The sequence below is a fragment of the Conger conger genome, chromosome 7 (genome assembly GCF_963514075.1).
Source record: "Conger conger chromosome 7, fConCon1.1, whole genome shotgun sequence".
Classification (NCBI taxonomy): domain Eukaryota; kingdom Metazoa; phylum Chordata; class Actinopteri; order Anguilliformes; family Congridae; genus Conger; species Conger conger.
In genome coordinates, this window is record NC_083766.1 from 45756129 (window position 1) to 45783159 (window position 27031).

The window sequence follows — 27031 nt, forward strand, 5'->3', positions numbered from 1 at the left end:
CTCAGCCTCATAATTGCTTCCTTCACGTCCATTGACATAACTCTGGTCCTCATGTTAACAAACGCCAATAACAGACTGGCGTTTGTCAATATGAGAACCAGAGTCTTGATTCTAGGCAATTAGAAGCCTATAATCAAGACTAGATACTGAAAGATTTCTTATTTCTGCACTAAGGAGAAATTGAGAAGAGAGTTGAAAAGCCTACTGTCCATTTAATTTTGGTCCCCTAAAACGGAGGGACTAGAAAAAGGGGTGTGATTCCTACACAGATCACCTAATATGGAAATACCCTAAAATTAATGGTGACATGTATTTTAACCACATCATTCATTGCTTAATTTAAAATTCAATGTGCATGAGTACAGAGCCAAAAGAACATAAATTGTAACACTGTCAAAATACTTATGAACTGCCCTAATATGACATATATTGCAGTATTTTCAATTTCCATAGAAGAATTGACATATTTAACCAATCATGAACCTTGAGAAAGACACTTCACTTGATTGTCTTTAGTAAATCTACTGTGGATGATGTGAAAACTAATTTCAGGTGTGCAAGTCACTCTTGCAAATGGTTAGCGTTTGATATGCTAATTAAGTGAACACCATTGTGCTATGCTGCACTATTCACCTGTTAGTGGTCCAATTCATCGTGGTTGGAACAGAACATCCATTATAACAGCAATTGAGTAGAAAGGAAAGTCGAACTGAGATAATTCACGACTGTATTTACTGTAGACTGATTTGCAAATGAGTTTGATGCGCCATGGCTAGGTGTGCCTGTGACTGTCCCTGCGCCTGTCCCAGGGCCTGTTGTGGTCAGGAGGTCCTCAGGGCAGCACACGATTGGTCTCTCAGGATTGCAGTCAGCTGATTAATCCATGGCTCATCCTTACTACCTACTGCTTGTGGTGGATTGGGTTCCTGTCATCACCCTGTGGTGACCCTGCATGACTGAGCTGAGCTGGCTGTGTAATGAAAAGGGGTGGTGGCTGGCCAAGTGCAGTACAGTTAGTGGGAGAATACATTGTTCTCCAACCAGCTTGAGCTGGTCGCTGGGAGAGGGTCTGAACTGGTCAACCAGCTATCAGCTGTTTCCAAACCTAGTCTGAACTTTTTTTTCAGCAGGGTAGTTTACCTTTTAAAAGTGAGATTAAAACACTTTTGCCTGATTTGGGTCTGGGTGTATACTGTTTTTTTCCATTGTTTACACACTTTTCAGAAACCATACCACATGTTCTCAAATCTATAAAAACCCCACAATACCATTAACCATGCTGGAGAAACTCCTTATCAGTATTGTATTTTCAGTGTTGCACATACAGACTATGGACAGTAACTGATTATAGAACATGTTACTGAATATTATAAAATACTGTACAAAACAAACACACCAATAATAACAAAATGTTTTCTTTTTCAAAACTAATGTAAACATTTCAACACATGCTGTTGTTATTGAAGGTGTTCTCTACATGAGAGAAATACAAATACTGTATACAGTAACAAAACAAAATTCTAAATATCAAAATGAGAAAAACAAACATTTTGGATCTGCATCCTTTCTTTCCTTCCTGTCTGGCCATAGAACCACATCACAGACAAAGCAGACATTAATTGTGAATCCCCTCTTTATAAATCTTTGTAAATCTGGCCCCAAGTGTCTAAAACCCAATGAGGGTCTTAAATTAGGTGTGATATGTTGCTCAACATATGTCAACCATGTCAGATGGCATTGTTGGTTGTCTCTAAGCAGTCTTTTTTCTCCAAAATACACTACCATTTGATGGTCTTTATATAAACCTTCTATGTATGTACTCCTTGCCTCGTAGTAGCTTGTGGCTACGTTTCAAATAGAACTGTGGTATTTGGATAGAGAAAATGAACTTCTCTGACCATCAGTGACCACCGATGGTGCTAAATCCACCAAAAAACACAACTGCAATTTAACTTCATTTAGTTAACTTTGTTGTTCACTAGAACGGGCAGACTTAAAAATGTCAGAACAGGCCAAACTAAATTAAATTATCAAACAGCCCGGGACCCACAGAATGTGTAAATACTTTAAATTGGTGAAAAATATACAGTACTGTGCAAAAGTTTTAGGTAGGTGTGAAAAAATGCTCTAAAGCATTTATCAATCAACAAAATGCAAAGTGAGTGAACAGAAGAAAAATCTAAATCAAATCAATATTCGGTGTGACCACCCTTTGCCTTAACTGAAACCAGCATCAATTCTTCGAGGTTCACTTGCACAAAATCAGGTGTCTAATTAAGCAGTTATACCAAACAGGAGCTAATGATCATCAATTTAATATGTAGGTTGAAACAATCATTAACTGAAACAGAAACAGCTGTGTAGGAGGGATAAAACTGGGCGAGGAACAGCCAAACTCTGCTTCCAAGGTGAGGTTGCTGAAGACAGTTTAATGTCAGAAGTCATACACCACGGCAAGACTGAGCACAGCAACAAGACACAAGGTAGTTATACTGCATCAGCAAGGTCTCTCCCAGGCAGAAATGTCATGGCAGACAGGCGTTTCCAGATGTGCTGTCCAAGCTCTGTTGAAGAAGCACAAAGAAACGGGCAACGTTGAGGACCGTAGAAGCAGTGGTTGGCCAAGGAAACTTTGTGCTGCAGATGAAAGAAACATCATGCTTAATTCCCTTTGCAATCAGAAGATGTCCAGCAGTGCCATCAGCTCAGAATTGGCAGAAACCAGTGGGACCCAGGTACACCCATCTACTGTGCGGAGAAGTCTGGTCAGAAGTGGTCTTCATGGAAGAATTGTGGCCAAAAAACCATACCTCCGACGTAGAAAAGCGACTCAACTATGCATGAAAACACAGAAACTGGGGTGCAGAAAAATGGCGGCAGGTTCTCTGGACTGATGAGTCAAAATGTTAAATATTTGGCTGTAGCAGAAGGCAGTTTGTTCACCAAAGGGCTGGAGAGTGGTACAAGAATGAGTGTCTGCAGGCATCAGTGAAGCATGCTGGAGGTTCCTTGAAAGTTTGGGGCTGCATTTCTGCAAATGGAGTTGGGGATTTGGTCAGAATTAATGGTCTCCTCAATGCTGAGAAGTACAGGCAGATACTTATCCATCATGCAATACCATCAGGTAGGCATCTGATTGGCCCCAAATTTATTCTGCAGCAGGACAATGACCCCAAACATACAGTCAATGTCATTAAGAACTATCTTAAGCATAAAGAAGATATGCTGTTCTGGGAGCGATTGTATGGCCCCCACAGAGCCCTGATCTCAACATCATTGAGCCTGTCTGGGATTACATGAAGAGACGGAAGCATTTGAGGCTGCCTAAATCCACAGAAGAACTGTGGCTAGTTCTCCCAAGATGTTTGGAACAACCTTCAAAAACTGTGTGCAAGTATACCTACCTAGAATTGATGCTGTTTTGAAGGCAAAGGGTGGTCACACAAAATATTGATTTGATTTAGATTTTTCTTCTGTTCATTCACTTCTTCTGTTCATGCATTTTGTTAATTGATAAAAAATAAGCTATGAACATTTCTATTTTTGAAAACATTCTTATTTGACAGCATTTTTGCACACCTGCCTAAAACCTTTGCCCAGTGCTATATATATTTTTACCAATCCTTGTAAATTGAAGATGTAAATCAAGAACTTATATGTATACAGTTCATTTTCAGTTCATGTTCAAGACAACATTCCCATGGGCTTAAATAATCTTTTCAAAGGTTTCAAATATACTGTAATTCTAGCACTTGATTTGTCCTGCTTATACATTAATGCAATTACCTTATTTTGGTGTTGGCTAAATTTGCCCAACTGTCTTTATGAAGCCATGGATCATATCACAAGCTTCCATTTGTGAGTGAGTCCAGCTAAGAACATGAATTGTTGGAATCCTGGAATCCTGTGTATCCATATTCTCTTGCTTTATAGAAAAGCCCATCTAATTACAGATTGGAACAGGGACAACTCATCAGCTCTCATTTACTTGAATATGTCTGAACAGAGTTACATTTCAATAAATGTACAACATGAAATAATGAGCAATTACTTTGCTTGAAGAGCCAAGAAGATGTTTTCTTTCATTACCTTCTGATGTGCACATATGCAAGCTTTTGAATATCATTGCATTTGAACATCATGTGTGCCAAATGAAACAATCAATTGCATTACTGCACCCTGAATCCCAGTTGCCGCAAATTTATTGGTTTTCCTTGATTTAATATTCACAGCGAAATGGAATTAGATCCTCAAAGAGTTAGGCAGTTTTTGCTACCACTCCCTGTGCCTGGCAGGCCGCCAATAAAGGAAAAAATAAATTCCCTAAGTCTCTAATGGTTTGAGGCCCCCCCTCCACTTTTTTTATTTTTTAAGACGTTGATGTTATTATTTATTTAGTCTTCACCTGCTGCTCAATACATTTGCTAGAAAATTTGGATTCACCACAGTGCAGTATTCCCCTTGGATACCACAGCTGACCACATGCGGAGCTACACGAAGGAGGTGGTATTTAAAATGCCCATGCTTAAAAGCAGCGATTGGGTTAAATAGAAAAATCTAGAGCAGGGATAGGCAATGCGATTTGCATTGAAGTTCCTGGTTTTCTCTGCTCTGCATTAATTTAATTGATCCAATCATATGTGTGATCTGTTTAAATGTATTGATCAGCCCATTAGCCAGATCTCATAGCTATATTTACGTCCCTATGGAATGTTTTCATTTTGTCTAATATAAGGCTGGGATCTTTTATTATTTTCTGTAAACAAAGCCATGTAGAAGCAGTTGACTCTAGGTTTTGCATTGGGTTTTTCTTATAACAGCTATACTTAAAGAAATACAATTTTCAGTTAGAGCTTAAGTGTGTGTGTACATTTTCCCAAGTACCACAGAAGTAAAGTTAATACAAAAATTGTATATTATGTCTAATGTCTAACACTGCTAGGATTATACTGTAATTAAACAGACTATTGTTCAATTTGAAAACACATTTTTATGACATTCATAATTTTTGAATGTTAACCATATCAAATTTTACCCCCGTGTGGTTGAGTAGTCAATGTCCCAAATTATTGTTGTGTTCATATTTCTATAATTAAAAAAACTGCGACATAATAAAACCACAACACGGCGATGCTAGATTGTTAAATAGTGAGAACAACAGTTTAGATGCTCTTATATGCAAAGCAGGGCAATAAAACTCTAGCCTCCCCCTCGCCACTCTCACGGTTTACAACCCTCACCTCGCCACAGACTCAGACAATAAAAGGCATATTCTAACTATCCTTGATACCATTTCTCTGCTTCAAAATATATGTTCCAATATAAGAACACAAGTATACAATTCAGAATCGTATGAACAACACATAGTTTTATTTAATTTTTTACTTATCTCAGTTTTATTGCACGTCCGGCCGACATATTTCTGGTTTGGTAGAGATTTAAGTTTGTTTTGCAATTTATTCAATGCAGAAATATTTATGGAATATTAGACACATGAGACATATTGGTGGAAATATCCCACCTGGTTATGAAGCTACTACTGTTTTCTGACTAACGTTGAAGTTTATTTATTTCTTAATACTTTCAGCCATTTTCGAGATGTGCGTTCACATAGCCGAATGAATATACAGACATACGTAACCATCCTATGAGCATTTGCATTGCAGGTAAATCTTTGTCCGACATAAATCAGTGCAGAATACACAAAGCTTTCACCACTGGGTTGGACTATATCACTGTAAATCCAGGTTTTTAGCTTATCCTGAGGGTATTTATCTAGCAATATCAATAGCAAGAGGACAGTTTTTTTTGCAAATGTGTGGGTTGAAGTGTGGTGACGTCATAGTACTTTTGGTCTGTGTATAGTCTGATATTGTACTTTTGTAAATAGTTTCATGTTTGTTTGCCTCCTAAAGTCCAACCCCACGTCCATGCCATATGAGGTGGTAACAGACAATTACAGGATTTCGACTTGCTATAGATAAACCTGTAAGACCTGTTCGTTAGAACGCATTACGGTGAGTAATCCTTTTAGGAGCACTTTTTGGACACTTTGGGCATGCTTTATAAAAACATACTCTCATGCTGTATAATACATATACACAAGGTTATTTTCTTTACATATAAAATAAATCCATTTTAAAAGAGAGATTGGGGACACTTGATGATATCTGGTGCAGTTTTTGGAGAACTGTCAATGTCTTTACCACATTTTGGAAGCAAGTTGACATCAAATTTGTGTACAAATATAAAGTAGTTCTGGGTTGGTCCAGAAATGATAAAATTATAAAAACATAAGGCGTTTAGTAATTTTTTTGTATTTTAATGTATCTTTTGTGTACACTGTATGTACACACTCTGATATCAATTTTATATGTATCAATTTATATTTATATGTACATTTTTATAGAAATATATATGTTTTGTATGGGTGATCCAAGTAACAAGTATTGACTTTTTTCTGAATACGAATGTTGAACTTTTTTCTGATCCAGAATGCTGCAGCCCGTCTGGTATTCAATGTTCCCAGACATTCACATGTCACCCGCCTGCTCAGCAACTGGCTGCCTGTTATGGCTCGCATCAAATTTAAAACTTTGGTGCTCGCATACCAGGCAGTGAAGGGATCAGCCCCTGTATATATTAAATCCCTTATCAAGACCTATACACCAAAAAGACCCCTCCGTTCTGCCACTTTGTGCCGTCTGGCGCCTCCCCCTCGCCACACCTGCACTTCACGCTCACGACTGCTGTCTGTCCTGGTCCCACGGTGTGGGAGTCTCTGACCTCCTTCAAGCGCAGACTGAAGACTCATCTCTTCAGGCTACACCTTTCCCACTCACCGCCATGATTAGCCGTAGACTGTAATGGCACTTATGTATAGATTGTATAGATATTGTTTTTTATTGGCTGTTGTATTGTTGTACTCAGGGTGTTCTAGCTGCCAACTGTGGTATGCTAGTTTGGAAGTTGATTGTACTCTTCAAGGGTTCTGATTATCTGTGTTTACACTAGGACTCGGAACTGTACTGTCCTCTCAGGTCCTCTTCGCACTTATACTTGTGTTTGATCTGGACTTCATTGTATGTCGCTCTGGACAAGAGCGTCTGCTAAATGCCATGTAATGTAATGTAATGAACAAGTAATTTGGATTCATTATCCTTAATGGGAGAATTGGCTTGCTTTATTTATTTTTTACATTGGCTGCTGTAGCTGTACATCAGTGACGAATGCGTAACGTCATGTAAACAGCTTTGTGATAGTCCAGTTCCTCCCTGGTTCCTCCCCCTTAGATCAGTAAAACTACTACTATTTTCCTCACTTCTCTCTCGGGCATGTCAAGAGACTGGCTGCCTACGGGGAAGAGGTGACCCATTGTAAACACACAGCCACATGCTTCAAACAAGCTAGTTTCGACATGAATCATCCGGGATTAAAAATGCCTGTGTTAATTGTAAGCACGGAGGATGCGGTCATGATTTTGTGGAAATGGACATTATTTTAGCTAGAGGTAAGGTAGTACATTTAGCTTTTTCCTGGTGGTGATTCTTGTTATTTAGTTATTCACAGCCAGCTAGCTAGGTACTAGGATTGTGCTGTGACACGTATGGGCGATAGCCATTGGTTTGATTTGTTAGTTGAAGTTGTTCACAGTGATGTTCACCCTGCCCCTGAAGCACCCTGACTACTTCCACTTGTCAGAACTTTTCTCCCTAAAGGACCTATTTCAAGCTAAGGTTCACCTTGGCCACAAAAGAGGCTGCAGATCTAGGTTGATGAAGCCTTACCTGTTCGGTTGTCGGCTGGAGCAGGACATTATTGACCTAGATACAACAATGAAGCACCTGCAGCAAGCGCTCAACTTCACTGCCCACGTGGCGTACCGAGGCAGGGTCATCCTATTTGTCAGCCGGCGCAGGCAGTTCAGCCACCTGATAGAGAACACTGCCCGGGAAGTACGGCCATACGCGCTTCTGGCAAGGCGGCCTGCTTACCAACGCGCACGTTCAGTACGGCCTAGGCGTCCGGCTCCCTGACCTCATGATCTTCCTCAACACCCTCAATAATGTGTTCCAGCAGCACATGGCCATCCGCGATGCTGCAAAGATGAACATCCCCACGGTGGGTGTGCTGGACTCGGACTGCAACCCCAGCCTGGTTACTTACCCCGTCCCCGGCAACGACGACACGCCCTCCTCCGTGGAGCTCTACTGCAAGCTGTTCAAGGTGACCATTAACCGTGCCAAGGAGAAGAGGAAGCAGATGGAGTTGTTGCATGGCGTCACCAGACCTGCCTCACAAGAACACGGGGCTCCTGTGAAGACCCACTCGGTGACCCCTCACTCACTCCCTGCCCCCCTACCCCCCCCTTAGTGACTTGATAGGAGGCAGCATGGGGCGGCCTGTAGCGTAGTGGTTAAGGTACATGACTGGGAACCGCAGGGTCGGTGGTTCCAGTCCCGGTGTAGGCACAGTGGGATCCGCACAGCCGTTGGGCCCTTGAGCAAGGCCCTTGGCCCTCCATTGCTCCAGAGGAGGATTGTCTCCTGCTTGGTCTAGTCAACTGTACGTCGCTCTGGATAAGAGCGTCTGCCAAATGCCAATAATGTAATGTAATGTAATGATGTTGCGTTGGATTGTTTAGATTGCTGTAATGTTAATGTAACTAGCTAGCTAATGAGTGATTTTTCTGGTCAAACCAGAAACCAGAAAACCTACCTGTCATCTGAAGTGGTCTGAATACACTTTAATGTGCGAGGACGACTGAAAATCCTTGATGTCTAGCCATTCTTTGTCTAGGTTTAACTACTCATCGCCTCCGTTTCTGGTCCTTCATGTTACTTATCTAACAGTTGGTGTTCTATAATGTTAAACGCTTATCTTGGTGGACTCTGTTGGCTTATTACTGTTACTGTACAGCATGGCGGCACGGATGGTGCAGTGGGTAGCACTGCCGCCTCACAGCAAGGAGGTCCTGGGTTTGAATCCCCATCGGCCGGGGCCTCTCTGTGTTCTCCCCGTGTTTGTGTGGGTTTCCTCCGGTTACTCCAGTTTCCTCCCACAGTCCAAAGACATGCAGGTTAGGCTGATTGGAGAGTCTAAATTGCCCATAGGTATGAATGTTTGAGTGAATGGTGTGTGTGCCCTGCGTTGGACTGGCAACCTGTCCAGGGTGTATTCCTGCCTTTCACCCAATGTATGCTGGGATAGGCTCTAGCCCCCCTGCGACCCTGTTCAGGATAAGCGGGTTAAGATAATGGAAGGATGGATGGATGGATGTACAGCATGCATTTAACAACAGTATCTGCTGTAGCTAGCTAGCTAGCAATCTGAATGGTGGTATTTGACACAGCAGGATTACTGCGCTGAATGAACCCATAACACCCCAAACATTTGAAAACATGAATTGTGGCACTTTGTGAGTGAGCTTTCTACCTGGGTCAGACTTAGGGTTGCCACATTTTCTGGTTTTTCCTGTATTGTTCTCTTTTTTGAGCGACTGCCCAGGAAAATGACTATTCTTTCCCGGGACACAAATTGTCTAGGTTTTTTGTACTTCTAAATGTCGAAATAATGTTCCAAATAATGTTCCAAATAAAACCAGACAGTTTCGGTTTTAAATTTATGTTAAGATTGACCAGATAAAGATTTAATATACATTTTCTATCAGGTTCGTTTAACACTGGACCCAGATGCGAGACCAAGGCATAGCTTTTCATATTTATTGAAATAAAGGCAGGTAAGACAGGCAGTGTTCAGTAGCCAGCAAACAAGGATAGCAGGGAATAAGCAGTTCATAATTAATAATCCAGGCAATGGGTATAACACAGATAATCCAAATCATAGTTGTGGTCACAGGCGAAGGGTCAAAAACAAGCAGGCAAATCAGACAGAAACAAAATCCAAAGAACAAAGTCGAAAACAAAAACAGATCGATACACTGCAGTTCAGAACTAGACAGACGGGATAAGTAGAATGCGGAAGTAGAAAACAAAATGAGTTGTACCAGGTATTAGTCAGAGATAAACGCTGGAGAGTAATGGCAATCAGGTGTGGGAAACAATCAGGAAGTGAAAACGCAGGTGAAATGAATAACAATGAATGAACAAACTGACAGGGTGACTACGGTGTGCACAGTGGGTACCAAAACACCGAAACGCGAGGCACATAGACAAAAGATAAGACAGTGAAAACACAGAACCTGACATGTACCTCCATAACATTGCAAAGCTGTAGTCTAGTAGTTGTGCTTCAGGTGAAAGTCTTGTGAGTAACGGAAAATGGAATTAGTATCCACGTATACACAATGCACTACTCGCTGACACCTAATGTTTTGTATATAGGCCACTACCTTGTAGTTTTCCTTTAATTTTCTTCCCTGTAATTTCCTAATAATATTTTCTTCCAAACATTTCATAATCTGCCCGCTCTAGTCAGATCTACAATTTAACGAGTGTTAGGTCCATACAGCTAATTAGCTAATTGAACAATGGGTAATTGGTCGAGCCAAAAACCTAAATGGAAAAAAAGAATGGAACTTCCTGGTCTAGAGGACTATCATTTTTCATTGCCAATAGTTCCATAATGTGGTAATATGCAGTTTAAATAATGTCAGTTGGGAACAGTGTGAAGAACTTGTGGTTCATGTAACTTGAGGAACCTCGCTGTTAGCCGACTGTGTTCTGCTCTGTAGGGTGCAGGCAGCACTGAGTTGTTTCACATACTCAGGAGAAGCTCTTGAAGAGAGTGCAATTTCAGTTCATGCCCAATTACAACTCACTGCTTGAGTTGTAATTGGACGTGTGAGTGATTGAATGATCCCATGTATGGTCTTTTTTCAATTCAGGACCAAATTAAATGGGAGGGAAGTTGAAGGAAAAAAAGTAATAAATCACACTGTAAAGAAGCCTTTTGAAATAATAAACCGTGGCTTTGACCCTGTAATTATGCCCTACACTTGTTTGGCAGGCTGACTGCTTAGCACCATGGATTAGCATTACAGTTCATTTGCTCATAGACTGGCTAATAACACTCTCACGCCACCACTTACAGGAGAGCTGTCTTGTAGGCCCTGGAAAGCAGTAGGAGGTCTTTATATTCAGCTGAATTGCATACGTTTCCTCCTCAGCTCCAAACAAATTAAGGGTTTGGATGAATCTGGATTTCTCAGGCCTATTTGGGTTCATAGCTCCTTTTATTTTCTTATCTGTGGTAATTATCAGTGCTGGAGGATAAATATGCAGCAATCCCCATTCAAATCATCATGCATTATCCCGCACTTGCACTGCATTGCTTGATATTGAAATGATGCCTGCAAGATGAGTTCACCATTTTTCATTATGTATTTTTCCCTAAAAATATTTTTTTCAGATATTTGAGTATACTTTTACCCATGATCTCTCGGCTGATTAAGGCAGTAATAACCAATTTGCATATTTATAATTATACTTTCAAATATCCAAATTAAAGCTAGTTACATTCTGACATCTTTGACAGCTTCACAAAATCAGTCGTTGGTGTAACAAAAGCCTTCTGATTTCTTGGTGTGGAGGAGCATTATCTTTGAACTCTCTTCCCTAGAGAAGTGTACCAAGTTAAAAGTAAAAAAAACCCCACCTCTCTCACCACCCTTTCTGAATGTGACTACATGGAATTTGAACAATGATGGGAATTTCAATGGATTGAAAAAAACATATTACTATTTCAATTTCCAACACCCAACATCAATGCCACAGCTACCAGGCACATCTTACCACTGACTATTTTAAGTCCCATCATATTAAACCTGTTTGATATACTACATTATATATTATTTAATAGTGTGAACATACAGTGGGTCCAAAAGTCCGAGACATTGAAAATCTGGGATTTCTTTTCATGTAATCCTGGAAATAAATTGAACATTTTAGGATTTAGAAAAAATGTAAAACAATTACTTCAAAGCTTTGCAAGAACTACTTGAAAACCAAAGAAGAGCCAGGAGTGTTGCGTAATCCAAATCACCTGACCTTATTGGGACACTTGAAGACTGACAAAATCCAAGCAGTCTGTAACATCACGAGATGCTCTTTGGAACATTGTCAAATAATGATGGGATAACATGGATCATCGGGGTTTGCACACGCGTGGAGTCCAAGACAGCTTGAGAGGGACAATACTAAGAAATTCTGAGATTCATGTACATTTTTCAAAGATTCAGCTGATTATGTTGTTGAAAATGTTTATTCGATTAAATGATAAAATAATGCAAAATAGAGGCATTTTCACTAGTGTTCTCTTTTGGATCCCACTGTATATTATGCAGTACATTTAAATACACAAATTTGATTATATTATACTTGCACATTAACTGGCATACATGGCAGGAATGTATTGTCATATTGGTGAAAATTACATTACATTTTTCAAAGATTCAACTTTTCACTCAAAGTGCTGATAATATAATTTGTAATTAAAAAGTGTGTCATAAATTAGAAAATAATGCAAAATAGAAGCATTTTCACTAGTGTTCTCAGACTTTTGGACCCCACTGTTTATCATGCAATACATTTAAATACATAAATTAAATTCTATTATAATTGCACATTAACTGGTATACATTACATTATTGGCATTTGGCAGACGCTCTTATCCAGAGCGACGTACAGTTGATTAGACTAAGCAGAAGACAATCCTCCCCTGGAGCAATGCAGGGTTAAGGGCCTTGCTCAAGGGCCCAATGGCTGTGCAGACCTTATTGTGGCTACACCAGGATTAGAACCACCGACCTTGCGTGTCCCAGTCATTTACCTTAACTACTACGCTACAGGCCACCCCATGTGGCAGTGGTATTTCTGTATTTATTCCTCAATTTAGGATACCCAGTAAGTGGCCTTAATACAACAGTAGGTACGGAGTAACTATTGTGTATAGTATATATTGTATTTATCAAACGTGAGCCGAACAAACCCATCGGAAATGCATTTCCACAAATAATGTGGGATTTATCAAAGTTGTTCTGGTTGGTATCTAGGAAAACAACAGAGTCCAATCTCCAATTTGTCGAAAAACATCTTCACGAGGGAAAAGGCAGCAAGCTTAACTCCTCCTACCTAAAATAGGTGGAAACATCATTGTGGCAATCACCCACACTGTTCTTATCTTAACTCCTCCCAAAGCTCCTCCCATGGCTCCTCCCAAAACAGGTGCACACATCATTGTGGCAAATCGCCCACGGTCCTCATGCTCTGCCAACTCTCTATAAAGTTCAGGGTGCTCTGCCAACTCTCTATAAAGTTCAGGACGCCCCCGCCCTCAAGAACTGCTTTCTAACAACCACATCATATTGTATCTTCCCATGGTTTTTCTAAACATACACATCACTCTGTATTTTTCTACTCAGGTTACATATGAGTCACTGTTCTAACACAAATTTATCAGCAGTAAATCATTGAAAATATACAGACATACTAAACATTTGATTAATATTCTCTTCTAATATTCTTTTCTAATATACAGACATACTAAACATTTGATATTCTCTTCTAAGTGAGTAAATGTACGTTGCATTCTTTGTATTCTTTGCTCTCATTTCAACAGTTTTCACTGTGGTTTCTTGCGTTTTCATAAGCTCAGCTGTAATTAATGTTCTAGGTTCATTTGATTGGATAACAAGCAGCATACATGTGATATATTGATTATAAGCCACTTACATATAGATACACTTCATTAAGAGTTTTGGAGAAACCAGCTGTACAGGCATATCAGACATCTCGCTCTGCCCACTGTCCTTGCCTGTCTACAAAGTTCAAGACGCCCCCCCCCCAGCTGGCTGCTTTATTCAACTCCGGTTACATATGGGTCACTGTGTAATTCTAACACAATTTAGCAGTTAATCAGTTTGAAGCTATACAGGTCACACATCATACTTTAATATTGATATATTGATACACTTTTAGCATAAATCATCAAGAGTTTTGGAGGAACCAGCCTGCTCATCAAGGTTGAGTCTGATTTTGACTTGTGATTGTTTATCATGCTTTTAGGAGGGAGATCTTTTGTTCTGTGAATTTTCCCCTACATTGTCAAAGTTTGGATGTCAGTTTTTCGTAGGATACAGGATATATTGATGTGAACTGTTCTTTCCCAGTCGGAAGGAGGTAATTAGTTCATTCTGATCTGATGTGAATGCAGTATTAGGCTTCATTGCTATCATTTTACATTACATTTACAGTTTTATTAGAAGATTTTAAGCATGGCCATCTAATCACTTGGTTTGAGGCTTGTGACGCCTCCTTCTGGCCCTCTGCAAGGACAGGTAAAACATAGCTATAGGCTATTGCTGTCACCCACCTGTGAGATTCCAGATAACAATGTCTCCTATGATGTGCCAATGCGTTTCTCCAGCCCAAATTAATTGTGACGAGTTTAGCAAACTAGCTAGCTCAGTAACATAAATACAGATACATTTCATAAAAATACATTAAAGAAAAGTTGCTGGGGAAGTTATAATATGTACACATAATTCCATGGTTGGTGGAGCTGAAATGGCTGCCTTGCAGACATCACTGTGGGAAGAAAGTGCCAAATGTGAAACCATTTTTTTTTTTACCTGTTGCATAGTGCATGTTACTTGAGAAAGAGTTTACAACAGCTAGGCTATTTTACCAGGCTTTAGTCTGACAATTCACTGCATACAAATTTAAATTTTTAAATGAAAATGGAAGTCTTGTAAGCTTATTGGGAGGGGGGTTGTGTGTGCACTGTTTTGTTATTTGAATATCTTGGTACGTACTGGTGTTCACGATGGCGTGTATGCTCCAGGACCTGTTGAATTTTTTATATTTAACAAGAAACATGGCAGGTCTTTATTTATTTTTTTAATATGAAAAATTCTATAGGTCCTGGCAGGTGGCTTTAATATTATGGCTGATCGGTGTATGTTTTTCGCTTGTTGTACTTCCATTAACAGAACTTCAGAGAAGATTTTTTTTTTTCAACTATCTTTTTTTTCGAAAATCCATATATGTTTTTTTTTAGGGGCGTCAATTTATGCTTATCATAAATTCAAATCAATATAAGCAATACATATATACATAATATTGCAATACATTATAAATGTGTAGACTTTCTAATAAATGCTAAATATCTTGCCCATGTATTATTTTAAAGATCCCATATTGTACACATTTCCAGTGTTTTATTTTAGGTCCTGATATCTATAAGTTTGAGTGGTTTAAGTACCAAAAAAAATTTATATCCAGTTTTTTCCATCCTCCCTTGCCTCTCAAGAGCTGTCTGTGTCTTTAAGCCAAATTAATATCAATGCACCTCTGATTTACTGGCTAGCTCCAATTAACCAAATACCATCTGAATGCTGTTTTCAGGCTACACGGTGGGCTGAAGTCAGACATAGCAAATAAACTTATTGGTGTAATGTCACAAATTCATGGAAGCCCAAATGGTTCTTCATAAGGATTCATTTAATATTTTCACAGTGTTGTGTTTTTATAGCACTTTTAACTCTTTATAATCCAGATAGCGAGGGATTCAATATATTCCACATCAAAAAGTAAACGTGGGTTAATCATACCTTACAGAACAGAATTCTAGTGCAGAAGGCTGGTTATTGCACTGGACTCAGTGTTTTAACTGGGTTTACCACCTGAGGGGTCCTGTTTTTAAAAAAATGTTTGGTATTTTTTAAACTGGTATTTGAAGTTTTGATTTGTGGCTACCCCCTGAATCAATAAAGTGACTGAGACAGGATTTTATTGTTTTCTTTATTTATTTATTTCTTTTACAATCCATAGAAACCATCCCATGTGGACATCAAAAGCTCAATCTCATTTCCTGCATCGCGGTTCACATGCTATATTTCAAATGCAATGCACTTCTCCACTTCTTTTAGTGTCTCTGTAAAACAAACTCAGGTGCCTGTCATTTGTGGATGACGTGCAGAGAGTGGGAATATGGAGAAATGCAGGAGGAATAATATTCTGATTTACTTTACATACACACATCCTCCTGTTTTGAAAAATACTGGCTGTGTCATGCTGGCTTGCTACGGGGCATTCATTCTGCAAAATGGGTAGCAGCAGGTACCCGTGTTGTCAGTGTTGTATTCTTCAAATTGACGGACTGCTGTGCATTTCGGGCAAAGAAGCCAATTTGGTACTGTCGCTTCCTGCATTTTTCTTCCGACCAGGAAATTGAAACAGGAAATATTTCTGAAGTGAATATATGCACTGAAATGTTTATGCATATTGTTTATGCAATTGAAACAGGAAATATTTCTGAAGTGAATATATGCACTGAAATGTTTATGCATAAAGCTGCCATGTCTGTGTCAAATTGGTTGATTTTCAAAGGGAACAAAATGCTTTAAAGATCCGAGATAGTGGCAATAAAATGTATCTCTCACGAGAACTGTTTAAGTAGTTCAATGAAACATAATATTACAAAATATTACAAGGGTTTTTATCCACATTCAACACAAAAAGCTACTTTTAATCACTACTGCAGTCTCAAAATTATTCAACCCCCTGTCTCAAAATTATTCTACCCCCTGTCTCAAGCACACCTGATGCAACTAATCAAAATTACCCAACCCCCTGTTTCAAGCACACCTGGTGCAACTAATTAGTTCAGGTGAGCTTGAGATAAAACACATAAATACCTGGACTGGCTAGGGGTTTGTTGGGAGTGACGTTTGATTGCATGTTAGAAATATGGCTAAGTCAAAAAGAATTGTCCAAAAAGTTCAGAGAAGAGATCATTGCCTTGCACAAACAAGGAAAAGGATACAAAAAGATAGCAAAACCACTGAATGTTCCTAGAGATACAGTTGGAAGCATAGTTCGCAAGTTTAAAGTTAAAGGAACAGTGGCTACACTACCTGGACGTGGCAGAAAGAGGAAGCTATCAGCGGCTGTCACCAGATTCCTGAGGAAGGCAAGTGGTCAAAAACCCTAGAGTGACTGCAAAACACCTGCAGCAAGACTTGGTGGCAGCAGGCACTGAGGTTTCAGTTTGCACAGTAACACTGAAGGGCTCCATGCCCGGACTCCAAGACGTACACCACTACTGACCCAAAAGCACAAGAAAAGTCAGCTCCAATATGCTCAAAACCATCTAAATAAGCCACACAAGTTTTGGAATTCTGTTCTGTGGAGCGATGAAACAAAACTTGAACTTTTCGGGCCTATGGATCAGCGGTATGTCTGGAGGAAGAAGAATGAAACATATGCTGAAAAGAACACCCTGCCTACAGTGAAGCATGGCGGTGGCTCAGTGATGCTCTGGGGCTGCTTTGCTGCCTCTGGCACTGGAAACCTGCAGCGTGTGGAGGGCATGATGGATTCAGTCAAGTATCAGGAAATCTTAGGGAAAAACCTCATGCCGTCTGTGATGAAGCTGAAGCTTGGGCGTCGTTGGACCTTCCAGCAGGACAATGATCCCAAGCATACCTCAAAGCCCACCAAGGCTTGGTTTCAGAAGAAGAAATGGAAGATTCTAGAGTGGCCGTCACAGTCGCCTGACTTGAACCTCATAGAAAATCTCTGGTGGGATTTGAAGAAGGCGGTTGCCAAGCGCACACCCAAGAATATTACTGAACTGGAGGCCATTGCCTATGAGGAATGGGCTAAGATTCCTCAGGAACGCTGTCAGAACCTGGTGTCTGGCTATACATCGCGTTTGCAGCAGGTCATAACAGCAAAAGGTTGCTCTACTAAGTACTGAAGATGCTTGTCATGAAGGGGTTGAATAATTTTGAGACTGCAGTAGTGATTAAAAGTAGCATTTTATGTTGAATGTGGATAAAAACCCTCGTAATATTTTGTAATATTATGTTTCATTGAACTACTTAAACAGTTCTTGTGTAATTTGTTTATTGCAAACAGCTGAGAAATTGTATATTTTGCCAATAAACCTAATGTGCAATGGGGGTTGAATAATTTTGATTGCAACTGTATGTATCCTTGGTTAGAACATTTTGATCTATAATAATATATCACCCCTGGACTAGATTATTCCACCAACAAGGGGCCAGAGATTACATTGTTCAGGCCATTTATCAAAGGCAAGGGTTAGCCTTCACTCTTTAGCCTTCAGTCTTACTTACATGTAAACACTGATTGACTGTAATGCTCTGATTGACTGTTTGGTAGAGCACATCTTCATTTTTCTGTTGCATTTTTCTTGTCTCTAGCAATTTCTCTTTCTTCCTTTTTGTCTCCTCCTGTACCTTTTTTCTGTCTTTGAACTTTCATCTTAGAGAAATGCAAATGTCAATTTTTATTGCCCACAGATGTTTTCTTGTGCAATGTAAAATGCAATATCTCACCTCATAATCACTGGAAGATGTTGAACTTTCACTCAATTCTCACAAGATTGTTCAAGAGCATATTCGATACACTCTGCATTTAAGGATCTGTGTCTTGAATTGCCTGTGGTAATCCAAATTTTCTTTTTTCTCTTAACCCTTACAGTCAATCTAACCATTTCCATCTATTCCTATCTGGGGATTTAATTGGTGGAGTTCATTTTGATTTAATGTGTTCAATTTATTACCAGACTCTGAGCTATTGGGAATTCCCTGACCCAATGGCCAATTAATGTTTTAGTCTCATTGCGTACTGTATCTCCACCCATAGCTTCATGAGATTTGTATTGAGAGCTTTGTGGCGGCATGGTGGTGTAGTGGGTAACACCGTCACCTCACAACGACATCCTGGGTTTGAATGTTTCCACTTTGCTATGCTCTTAATCCCTCTACCAATCTTATCCCTTTCCCAGCCATTTGGTGGTTGTGTTGTAGATATATCCCTCTGTGATAATTTATGGTTATTTCAACATTTTCCACCCTCTTTACAGTCCCTTTACTCTTTTTTTCAGATTTTGTGTAATTTCTAAACTATTTATTCAAACAAATGTTCAAATCATTTTTTACTTTCTTTATTGATATACTGTATCTTGTAGCATGTTCGTGGCATGGGTGGTCAACCATAGAATCCATAGGATCCAATCTTTATAATCTGTGCTGTCACATTCAAAAAATCTGGAGATGTGGTTGTGTCTATACTCCTTCTATGCCAGTAGAGAGTGAAAGTAATAAATTGCATTTAGTAGTGAGTGAAATGATTGATTGATAACACTGATATTGCACTCACATTCACACTCACAAGCTCTGTTACTACTTGTTGAGTGAGCTGGTTGGCTAGCCACAGCTGGCTTTAACTGCCTGGTTGATATGCTATTCATCTCTGCTGATCACCTATGCTATTTTTACCTTTTCTCATGGTGATTTCACTTACAGAATTTTAAAGTCCAGGCAAATAAATATAGACCAAAGAAATGAAAGGAGACTGTCTGCTATCAGAAAACTGCCAACAGGGAACCTTAATTTCTGCACCTCATTTGCAACAGAAATTAGCAGGACCTGCAGAATCCCGCACTAATTTAAATTGACTTCATCTGTAATCTCTTGAAACTTGTTATTACGATGCTTACTCTTATTTTTTTTTAACATTTCAACCATGCTTGTTCAAAAAGCGCACTTCATAGTTTGGAAACACAGAACTACATAATATGTTTTGGTAATTGTGGAAAATATGGAAACTTTCAACTTGTTCAAAAAGTGCTTCATAGCTGTTTTGAAGTGGGAAGTAGAGACAGAAGTACAGAACGTTATGTTTAACGTGAAATATAGAGACTTCAGCTTCCTTATAGATGAGACAGCAACGGCAGCTTTCAGGCGGTTGTATTTTCCTTGCCTATATTTTCAGCAACATAAATCCTGGTAGCAAACTCTAACAACCACACATCTCTCAAGGTGTTCCACAGCAAGATGGACTACAGGACTGGAAAAGGCTGTTTATTTCATTTGGAAGTATTTTAAAAAGACATTTTTGTAGTGTTTTCGAAACTTTTTAGAGGCAAATAAAAAAAGATTTTTTGTTTGATCAGGGAAGAGCCTCTTCTCTCCCAGGCATACTTTTTGAATGTACAGAAGGATTGTGGGTACTGTTCCATTCCTATTGAGCAAAGCCCCAGGGCAGTTCCAGGAAGCTATAATGAGCCTTGTGCATTTACAGGCCCCTATTCACTCTCAAACGACTGAAACAAAACTTCTACCTCCAGAGAAATTAAGAGACCTTTCAGGATTGCTGGGGGTGTGGTCATAGTTTTATTAGCAGTTGGTCTCTAAATCAGACTACATAGATTGCACAGGGCCCCACAGAGCTGTTGTAACCGCATTCTCCTTTTTACTTTTTTTGATTCCCAAACCTTTTTGTGGTGAACAGACACTGTGTTTTAACTGAAGGGTTAACTGAAGAGACTCTGCACTGTCATCACAACCCCCCCCCCCCCCCCTCCTATTGATAAAGAGAATTGGGAGGCTGAGAAAGGAAATGGGAAAAATGACAGCAGCTGGCTCAGAGGCTGGCGTAAGGATGCTCAGCCACCCTACTGCTAGCCCACATACTCGCTAACGGTGTTCCTTTATAGTCTGGTATGAGTGAGCATGGTGAGTTCTGGATAGAAAACATTGGGTGAGTACAAGTCATAAAAAGCCAGCTAGCAGTGCAAGTTCAGGAGAGAAACTGGTGTTTGCGTGGAAAGTAAACAGTCATCAAGCAGTGAGAGTTTAGGAGAGAAACAGAGAAAGCTAATTGCCAGTAGGTACAGGAGAAACCTCACTGTCATCAGAACTAGGTGTGTGTCAGTTTTTTTCTCCCAACAACTGACTCAGAAGCATGTGCGGCTTGATCTCCTCACAATCTCTGGGAGCTGTTCGAGGGGCTCACATTTAACTAGCAGATGTAACGTAAAAATAAGGAAATGGGAGTCAATTTCATTCGCACTGTACGGAAGTAGTTAAACAAAATGGCTGCTCTGAGACTGATGGCCTACATTATTATGAACTGTAACAATCCCTCTGTTGGGTCAGAGGGGCCTGAGGAAATCTGTACAATCTTTACAATTCTTTGGAAGCTTTTATCCCAAATTGTTTCTTTATGTAAATATATTTTAAGTAAGTGTATTAAGTATACGATATATGCTTTTTTATATATTAAATTAGCAACAGTTTGTGAATGCACTGACTCACACCTTTTTCCTTGGGTGACAATGTGGTCAGTTATGCAACCTGATGAAAAAAACTGCTCTATGTTTTGAAGCAGATTGTAGTTGGTGGACCAGTTCAGACCAGCTTCCAGCTCAACATGGTTAAGCTGGTTGACCAGTTCAGACCAGCTCCCAGTAGTGGTTGACATGGTTTAACCAGCTCAAGCTGTGTTTTGAAATAGACAAGCTACCAGCACTAGCTACCAGACAAGCTAGCAGCATTAGGTGATTGACCAGGTCATAGCCAGTCAATTTTCAAGCTGGTCACACTAGCATAGCTGAATTTTACAGCAGGTCACATAGCCATGCTGCCATAAATGGGATTGAATGTGCGTGGTCACACAACATTTTAATGACCTGCAACTACAAATCTGATGAGCTGCTCTCTCTCATTGAGTACATCGGAATACAGCCATTTTGTATTGCACGTGGCCCATTAAAGTCATTTTAAATGGATGCGTGTGTGGACAGAGAGAGCTTAGCTTTAAATGGAGGCCTCCTGTCTGTGGTCATTAAATGATATTTTATTACATACGGATATCATTTCCATTTTCTCAGTAATGGTCTTGTCTATAAAAAAAAACATTTATGGGTATTTCGAATTAGCCTGCACTTTCACATAACTTATGCAGCCTGTCAAACATTCAGGTATTGATTCTCTGCAGGTTTATGGCTTTTGTCAGAGGCAATTTATTTGTTTTCCATCGCAGGTGCATTTGGGGAAAGTGTGCATCCTTCCTGAGGAATCAGCGTTTACTGTCAGGGTGTGCATTGGCATATGGACCTATGGGTAACCCTGCTCTAAAATCCAGCTATGCCAGCTTCACCAGCTTGAAAATTGAGCCGGTCAAGCTGCTCACAAAGCTGGTCTAGCTGGGCATGAGCTGGCCAACCAGCGAGTGCTGGTAGTTTGTCTGAGCTGCTAGAATGTGGCTTTGAATTGAAAGGTCTTTTAATATAAAAATAAATAAAATTGAGCCAGCAAACGGGAACCCGGGGGAGACCTGAGTGAATTTTAAGCAAAGCAAGGAAGAAGTAGAAGACTGTGTAGAAGGTCATTTCAGCTGATAGCGGTGCCCTTCCAAGCTGTCCTCCGTGGAGGTGTGGGTGTAATTATTGTGCTTACCAGTGTAAGCTGCCACGGAACAAAGAATGACAGGGCAGTGCCACGTGCTTGGCCGCCACCGTTTATGCTGTTGACTAACAGTACTGATTCATGGGAGGAAAGCAACAGCGCTTTCCGTCAAAGCCTGCGTACTGTCTTATGCTCTGCCTCTGATGATAAGTCCAAAGCTAGAGCTGGAGCGTTACTGCAGATAATGCCACTGCTATGCAAAGCAAGTTAAGTGAGGCAGCGCAGAGAACTTCTGAAGTCTTTTCATGGGTTTACCTGGAGCTGTGGCCTGATCTGATCAGAAATCTGATCTGCACATAAGGGCAACTTCACCCTGGAGCTGTAACAAGGCACACCCAAACTAACTTTTAAAAATAAATGTAATAACTCTCCAGCAAAATGCTAGAATGCAAGCTTGTGCATTGAATGAGCAGGTCTATATGGTCGTTACAATAAAGAACACAATGCAGGCTGATTTTTTTTTGTTTATATGCACAAATACAAAAAACAAATCAAGGTGGAAATACAGAAATGAGGTTGCTATACTTTAGTTCGCAATACAGCGAGTCGCAAAAATGTAATGTTACTATGGGTAAAACTACACATTTCCTACACATGACGTACTTTGTTGTACGTCACTCTGGATAAGATGTCTGCCAAATGCCATTAATGTAATGTAATGTTTGAATATTTGCTTCTTTAATTTATGACCGGCTGAGGCTATTTAAGAGACTTCGGCTTTCTTAAGCTACATGTATTTATTTCCAGTGCATTTCCATGCTCTTTAAATATGGCTTCTAAGTGACTAGTCAGAGCAATGGGACTACCGATGCAATGATTTTCAGATTGTATGCAGTTTGTCCTATTGGCTAATAATCTGTTGTGTTGGCGAGTTTGCGTCATGATGATTATTATAAAATTTGCCCATTATTTAGTTTACGTCTTTTGTTGACATGTGTTGCTGTCAGTGGCTATGTCCTTTCTGGTCGGTCCGCCCACAGTTTCTTGAAGAACATGCATCAACAATACAAGTAATAAACATTGTATTGTTACTGTACTGTAAGGATAAAAGGGGAGTTATCTGTCGGGAGCTATGCAATTGATATTTATCATTACAAAATGGAGCAATTGCCTATTCGCATACGACCATACTCTTTGTCAGACATTCTGAGAAAATGAACTCCTTATAAAACTGTTCATTTTTACGTTCCCCTTAATTAATTGAAAACAAATACATTAACATGTGAAGAACAGAGACAACAGAAAAAAATGTGGCACCATGGGCTTGGAGTAATAGCTGACGAATGTGCTGGGCTTTTCACACCTCCATGTCATTCATGTCCATCGTCACTGGTTCAGAACAGGTAAGCTGCTTTTTGTAAAGCTTGTTGAGTTTGTTGGCTAACTAGGCCTATTAAGTGCTTTAATCAGGTAATGGCCCAATTTGGACAGGGAGCTCTTCAGTTTCGGACCACCTCTATTGTTTTTTCTTTTTTCTTTAAAAAAAAAATGTTTACACACTAACACCAGGACTTGAAACACATTATAGAAACACAAACTAGTCGCATGCATTTTCACTGAGCAAATATCAACTTTAGAGTTTTGAAAACATGAGGTATGGTTTCAGAAAACATTTTTTGAACAATTGAAAAAAAAACTGTAAAACTGTAGTTCTAATTATCCATATTGTGTACGAATGAAGATTATTTTCCTTTCTGAAAGTGTGGTTTCGAAAGTTTGAAAGTCCTCGTTCCTAGAGATGCTAGGGGGGAATTATCACGTATAGCATTATCTTAACAACAGGTCGGAAAATGCACCATAGTGACAGGCTTTAAATATGGACATGCTATTCGTCACTCATGACAATTTTGTCAGCAGTCAGATTTTCAGCAGTCTGTAATGTTATCGGTGATAATTTGTTTGTCTGCAGGAATTGAATAAGAATAGTGTTTATTTTTGCTAGTGATTTGTTTCTCTTGTTAGCACATTTTGCTTGGTCAAAATATGGAATCCAATCAGAGAAGCAAATTGTTTATACATTCATGGGAGGCGTCCTATGCGAAAGGCACTAATTTGTGCACCACTGGGTAAAGGGGATGGGGGGTACGCTTCAATGCTTTTGCCCCGCTGTTCTAGATATTTTTTCTATTATGTTTCCAGAAGCTATTATTTGTAATGTTATTAGTGAGCTGGTTCAGACAAATTATCTCTGAAAGTTATCTTTGCTGCCAGAGATGGGGATTCGAGTCAGCGACTCGAGTCGCACTTGAGTCGCACATACACAGACTCCAGACTGGACACGGACTCGTCCAAAAATGACTTGAGACTCGACTCGGAATTGTGAACAATAAGAGTCTTGCAAATGGCATCGTGAAAATGACAAAGTGAATAATGTCACAGCCAATGATTATTTTTCAATTATTTATATGAATAATTATTTATTATTCCTTAGTTAAAACACACCCAACGTCGTTTTACACGCCACACCGTGCACCTTTTAGTTGCAACTATAGCAGCACCCTACGCTGTATTTCTTGCATAGTGTGCTCCTGATACTACTGCTTCTTCAGTTGTCACATACTTGATGTCATATATAGTGGTGTGAAAAAGTGTTTGCCCCCTTCCTGATTTCTTATTTTTTTGCATGTTTGTCACACTTAAATGTTTCAGATCATCAAACAAATTTAAATATTAGTCAAAGACAACACAAGTAAACACAAAATGCAGTTTTTAAATGAAGGTTTTTATTATTAAGGGAGAAAAAAAATCCAAACCTACATGACCCTGTGTGAGAAAGTGATTGCCCCGTAAACGTAATAACTGGTTGGGCCACCCGTAGCAGCAACAACTGCAATTGGAATTTTTGCCCACTCATCTTTGCAGAATTGCTGTAATTCAGCCACATTGGAGGGTTTTCGAGCATGAACCGCCTTTTTAAGGTCATGCCACAGCATCTCAATAGGATTCAGGTCAGGACTTTGACTAGGCCACTCCAAAGTCTTCATTTTGTTTTTCTTCAGCCATTCAGAGGTGGACTTGCTGGTTTTGGATCATTGTCCTGCTGCAGAACCCAAGTTCGTTTCAGCTTGAGGTCACGAACAGATGGCCGGACATTCTCCTTCAGGATTTTTTGGTAGACAGCAGAATTCATGGTTCCATTTATGACAGCAAGTCTTCCAGGTCCTGAAGCAGCAAAACAGCCCCAGACCATCACACTACCACCACCATATTTTACTGTTGGTATGATGTTCTTTTTCTGAAATGCGGTGTTACTTTTATGCCAGATGTAATGGGACACATTGGGAGTATTTTCCCAAAAGTCTTGGGGATCATCAAGATGTTTTCTGGCAAAATTGAGACGAGCCTTAATGTTTTTTGCTCAGCAGTGGTTTTCGTCTTGGAACTCGGCCATGCAGGCCATTTTTGCCCAGTCTCTTTCTTATGGTCATGAACACTGATCTTAACTGAGGCAAGTGAGGCCTGCAGTTCTTTGGATGTTGTTGTGGGGTCTTTTGTGACCTCTTGGATGAGTCGTCGCTGCGCTCTTGGGGTAATTTTGGTCAGCCGGCCACTCCTGGGAAGGGTCACCACTGTTCCATGTTTTCGCCATTTGTGGATAATGGCTCTCACTGTCGTTTGCTGGAGTCCCAAAGCTTTAGAAATGGCTTGATAACCTTTTCCAGACTGATAGATCTCAATTACTTTCTTTCTCATTTGTTCCTGAATTTCTTTAGATCTCGGCATGATGTCTAGCTTTTGAGGATCATTTGGTCTACTTCACTTTGTCAGGCAGGTCCTATTTAAGTGATTTCTTGATTGAGAACAGGTGTGGCAGTAATCAGGCCTGGGTGTGGCTAGAGAAATTGGACTCAGGTTTGATAAACCACAGTTAAGTTATGTTTTAACAGGGGGGGCAATCACTTTTTCACACAGGGCCATGTAGGTTTGGATTTTCTTTCTCCCTTAATAATAAAAACCTTCATTTAAAAACTGCATTTTGTGTTTACTTGTGTTGTCTTTGACTAATATTTAAATTTGTTTGATGATCTGAAACATTTAAGTGTGACAAACATGCAAAAAAATAAGAAATCAAATTTTTCACACCACTGTACATAATATGTTTTCTACACTTCTGGTTTCTATATCTTCAATTAGCATAGGAGTCGTGATGAATTTCTGTAGCCATACTGTTGTTTAGGCTGTACCATTCTGGAGACTTGAGACTTGTCTCGGACACTAGCTCAGAGACTTGAGACTTGTCTCGGACTCTAGCTCAGAGACTTGAGACTTGACTTGGACTCTAGCTCAGAGACTTGAGCCTTGACTTGGACTCTAGCTCAGAGACTTGAGATTTGACTTGGACTTGCATTTGATGACTTGTGAACATCTCTGGTCGCTGCACAATAGTTATTTTGGAAAACGCTAAAAGTACCGAAAACGTGAAAATATTGGGAAATATAGCCTCCCACTGACTTTTGCTGATTAACTACTGATTTAGCTAGACATAGGCTATTATACTTGAGGAGCTAGATCATAGCACAGTTAACAAATAATGTTACTGGTATATTTCAGCAGAGTGTGGACAGTTCAAGTGGATAATTATACACTTGCTACATTGTTTGTTTGTTAGTTGTACTTGTTGTATTGGTGGCCATTATTGGAAGTTACAATATGACACAAAATACCTTGGCATTGCTCATTCTCCTGGCACATCACCTCACTGTGCCAGCTCTCTCCATCACCTCTGGACGGTGGTGAGATATGACTGAAGCAATGGCCAACTTTTTGACCAAAAGCAGCTTTTACCTC

General features: G+C 39.8%; 2 protein-coding genes across 9 annotated transcripts in view; both read left to right on the top strand.

Moving 5' to 3' along the window:
• The window catches only part of LOC133132631 (teneurin-4-like), a 208475-nt gene that overhangs the window by 14893 nt on the left and 166551 nt on the right, over nucleotides 1–27031 (top strand). The window contains exon 3 of one of the 8 annotated variants that reach the window (XM_061248188.1): nucleotides 23234–23253. The exons of the other annotated variants lie outside the window; for them this stretch is intronic. Coding sequence (XP_061104172.1) covers nucleotides 23234–23253 — 20 coding nt within the window. The remainder of the gene's footprint in view (nucleotides 1–23233; nucleotides 23254–27031) is intronic. 8 annotated transcript variants of the gene reach the window in all.
• LOC133132448 (small ribosomal subunit protein uS2m-like) lies at nucleotides 7656–8373 on the top strand. The gene is given in 2 exon segments (XM_061247894.1): nucleotides 7656–7948; nucleotides 7950–8373. Coding segments are annotated over 2 exon segments (717 nt in total).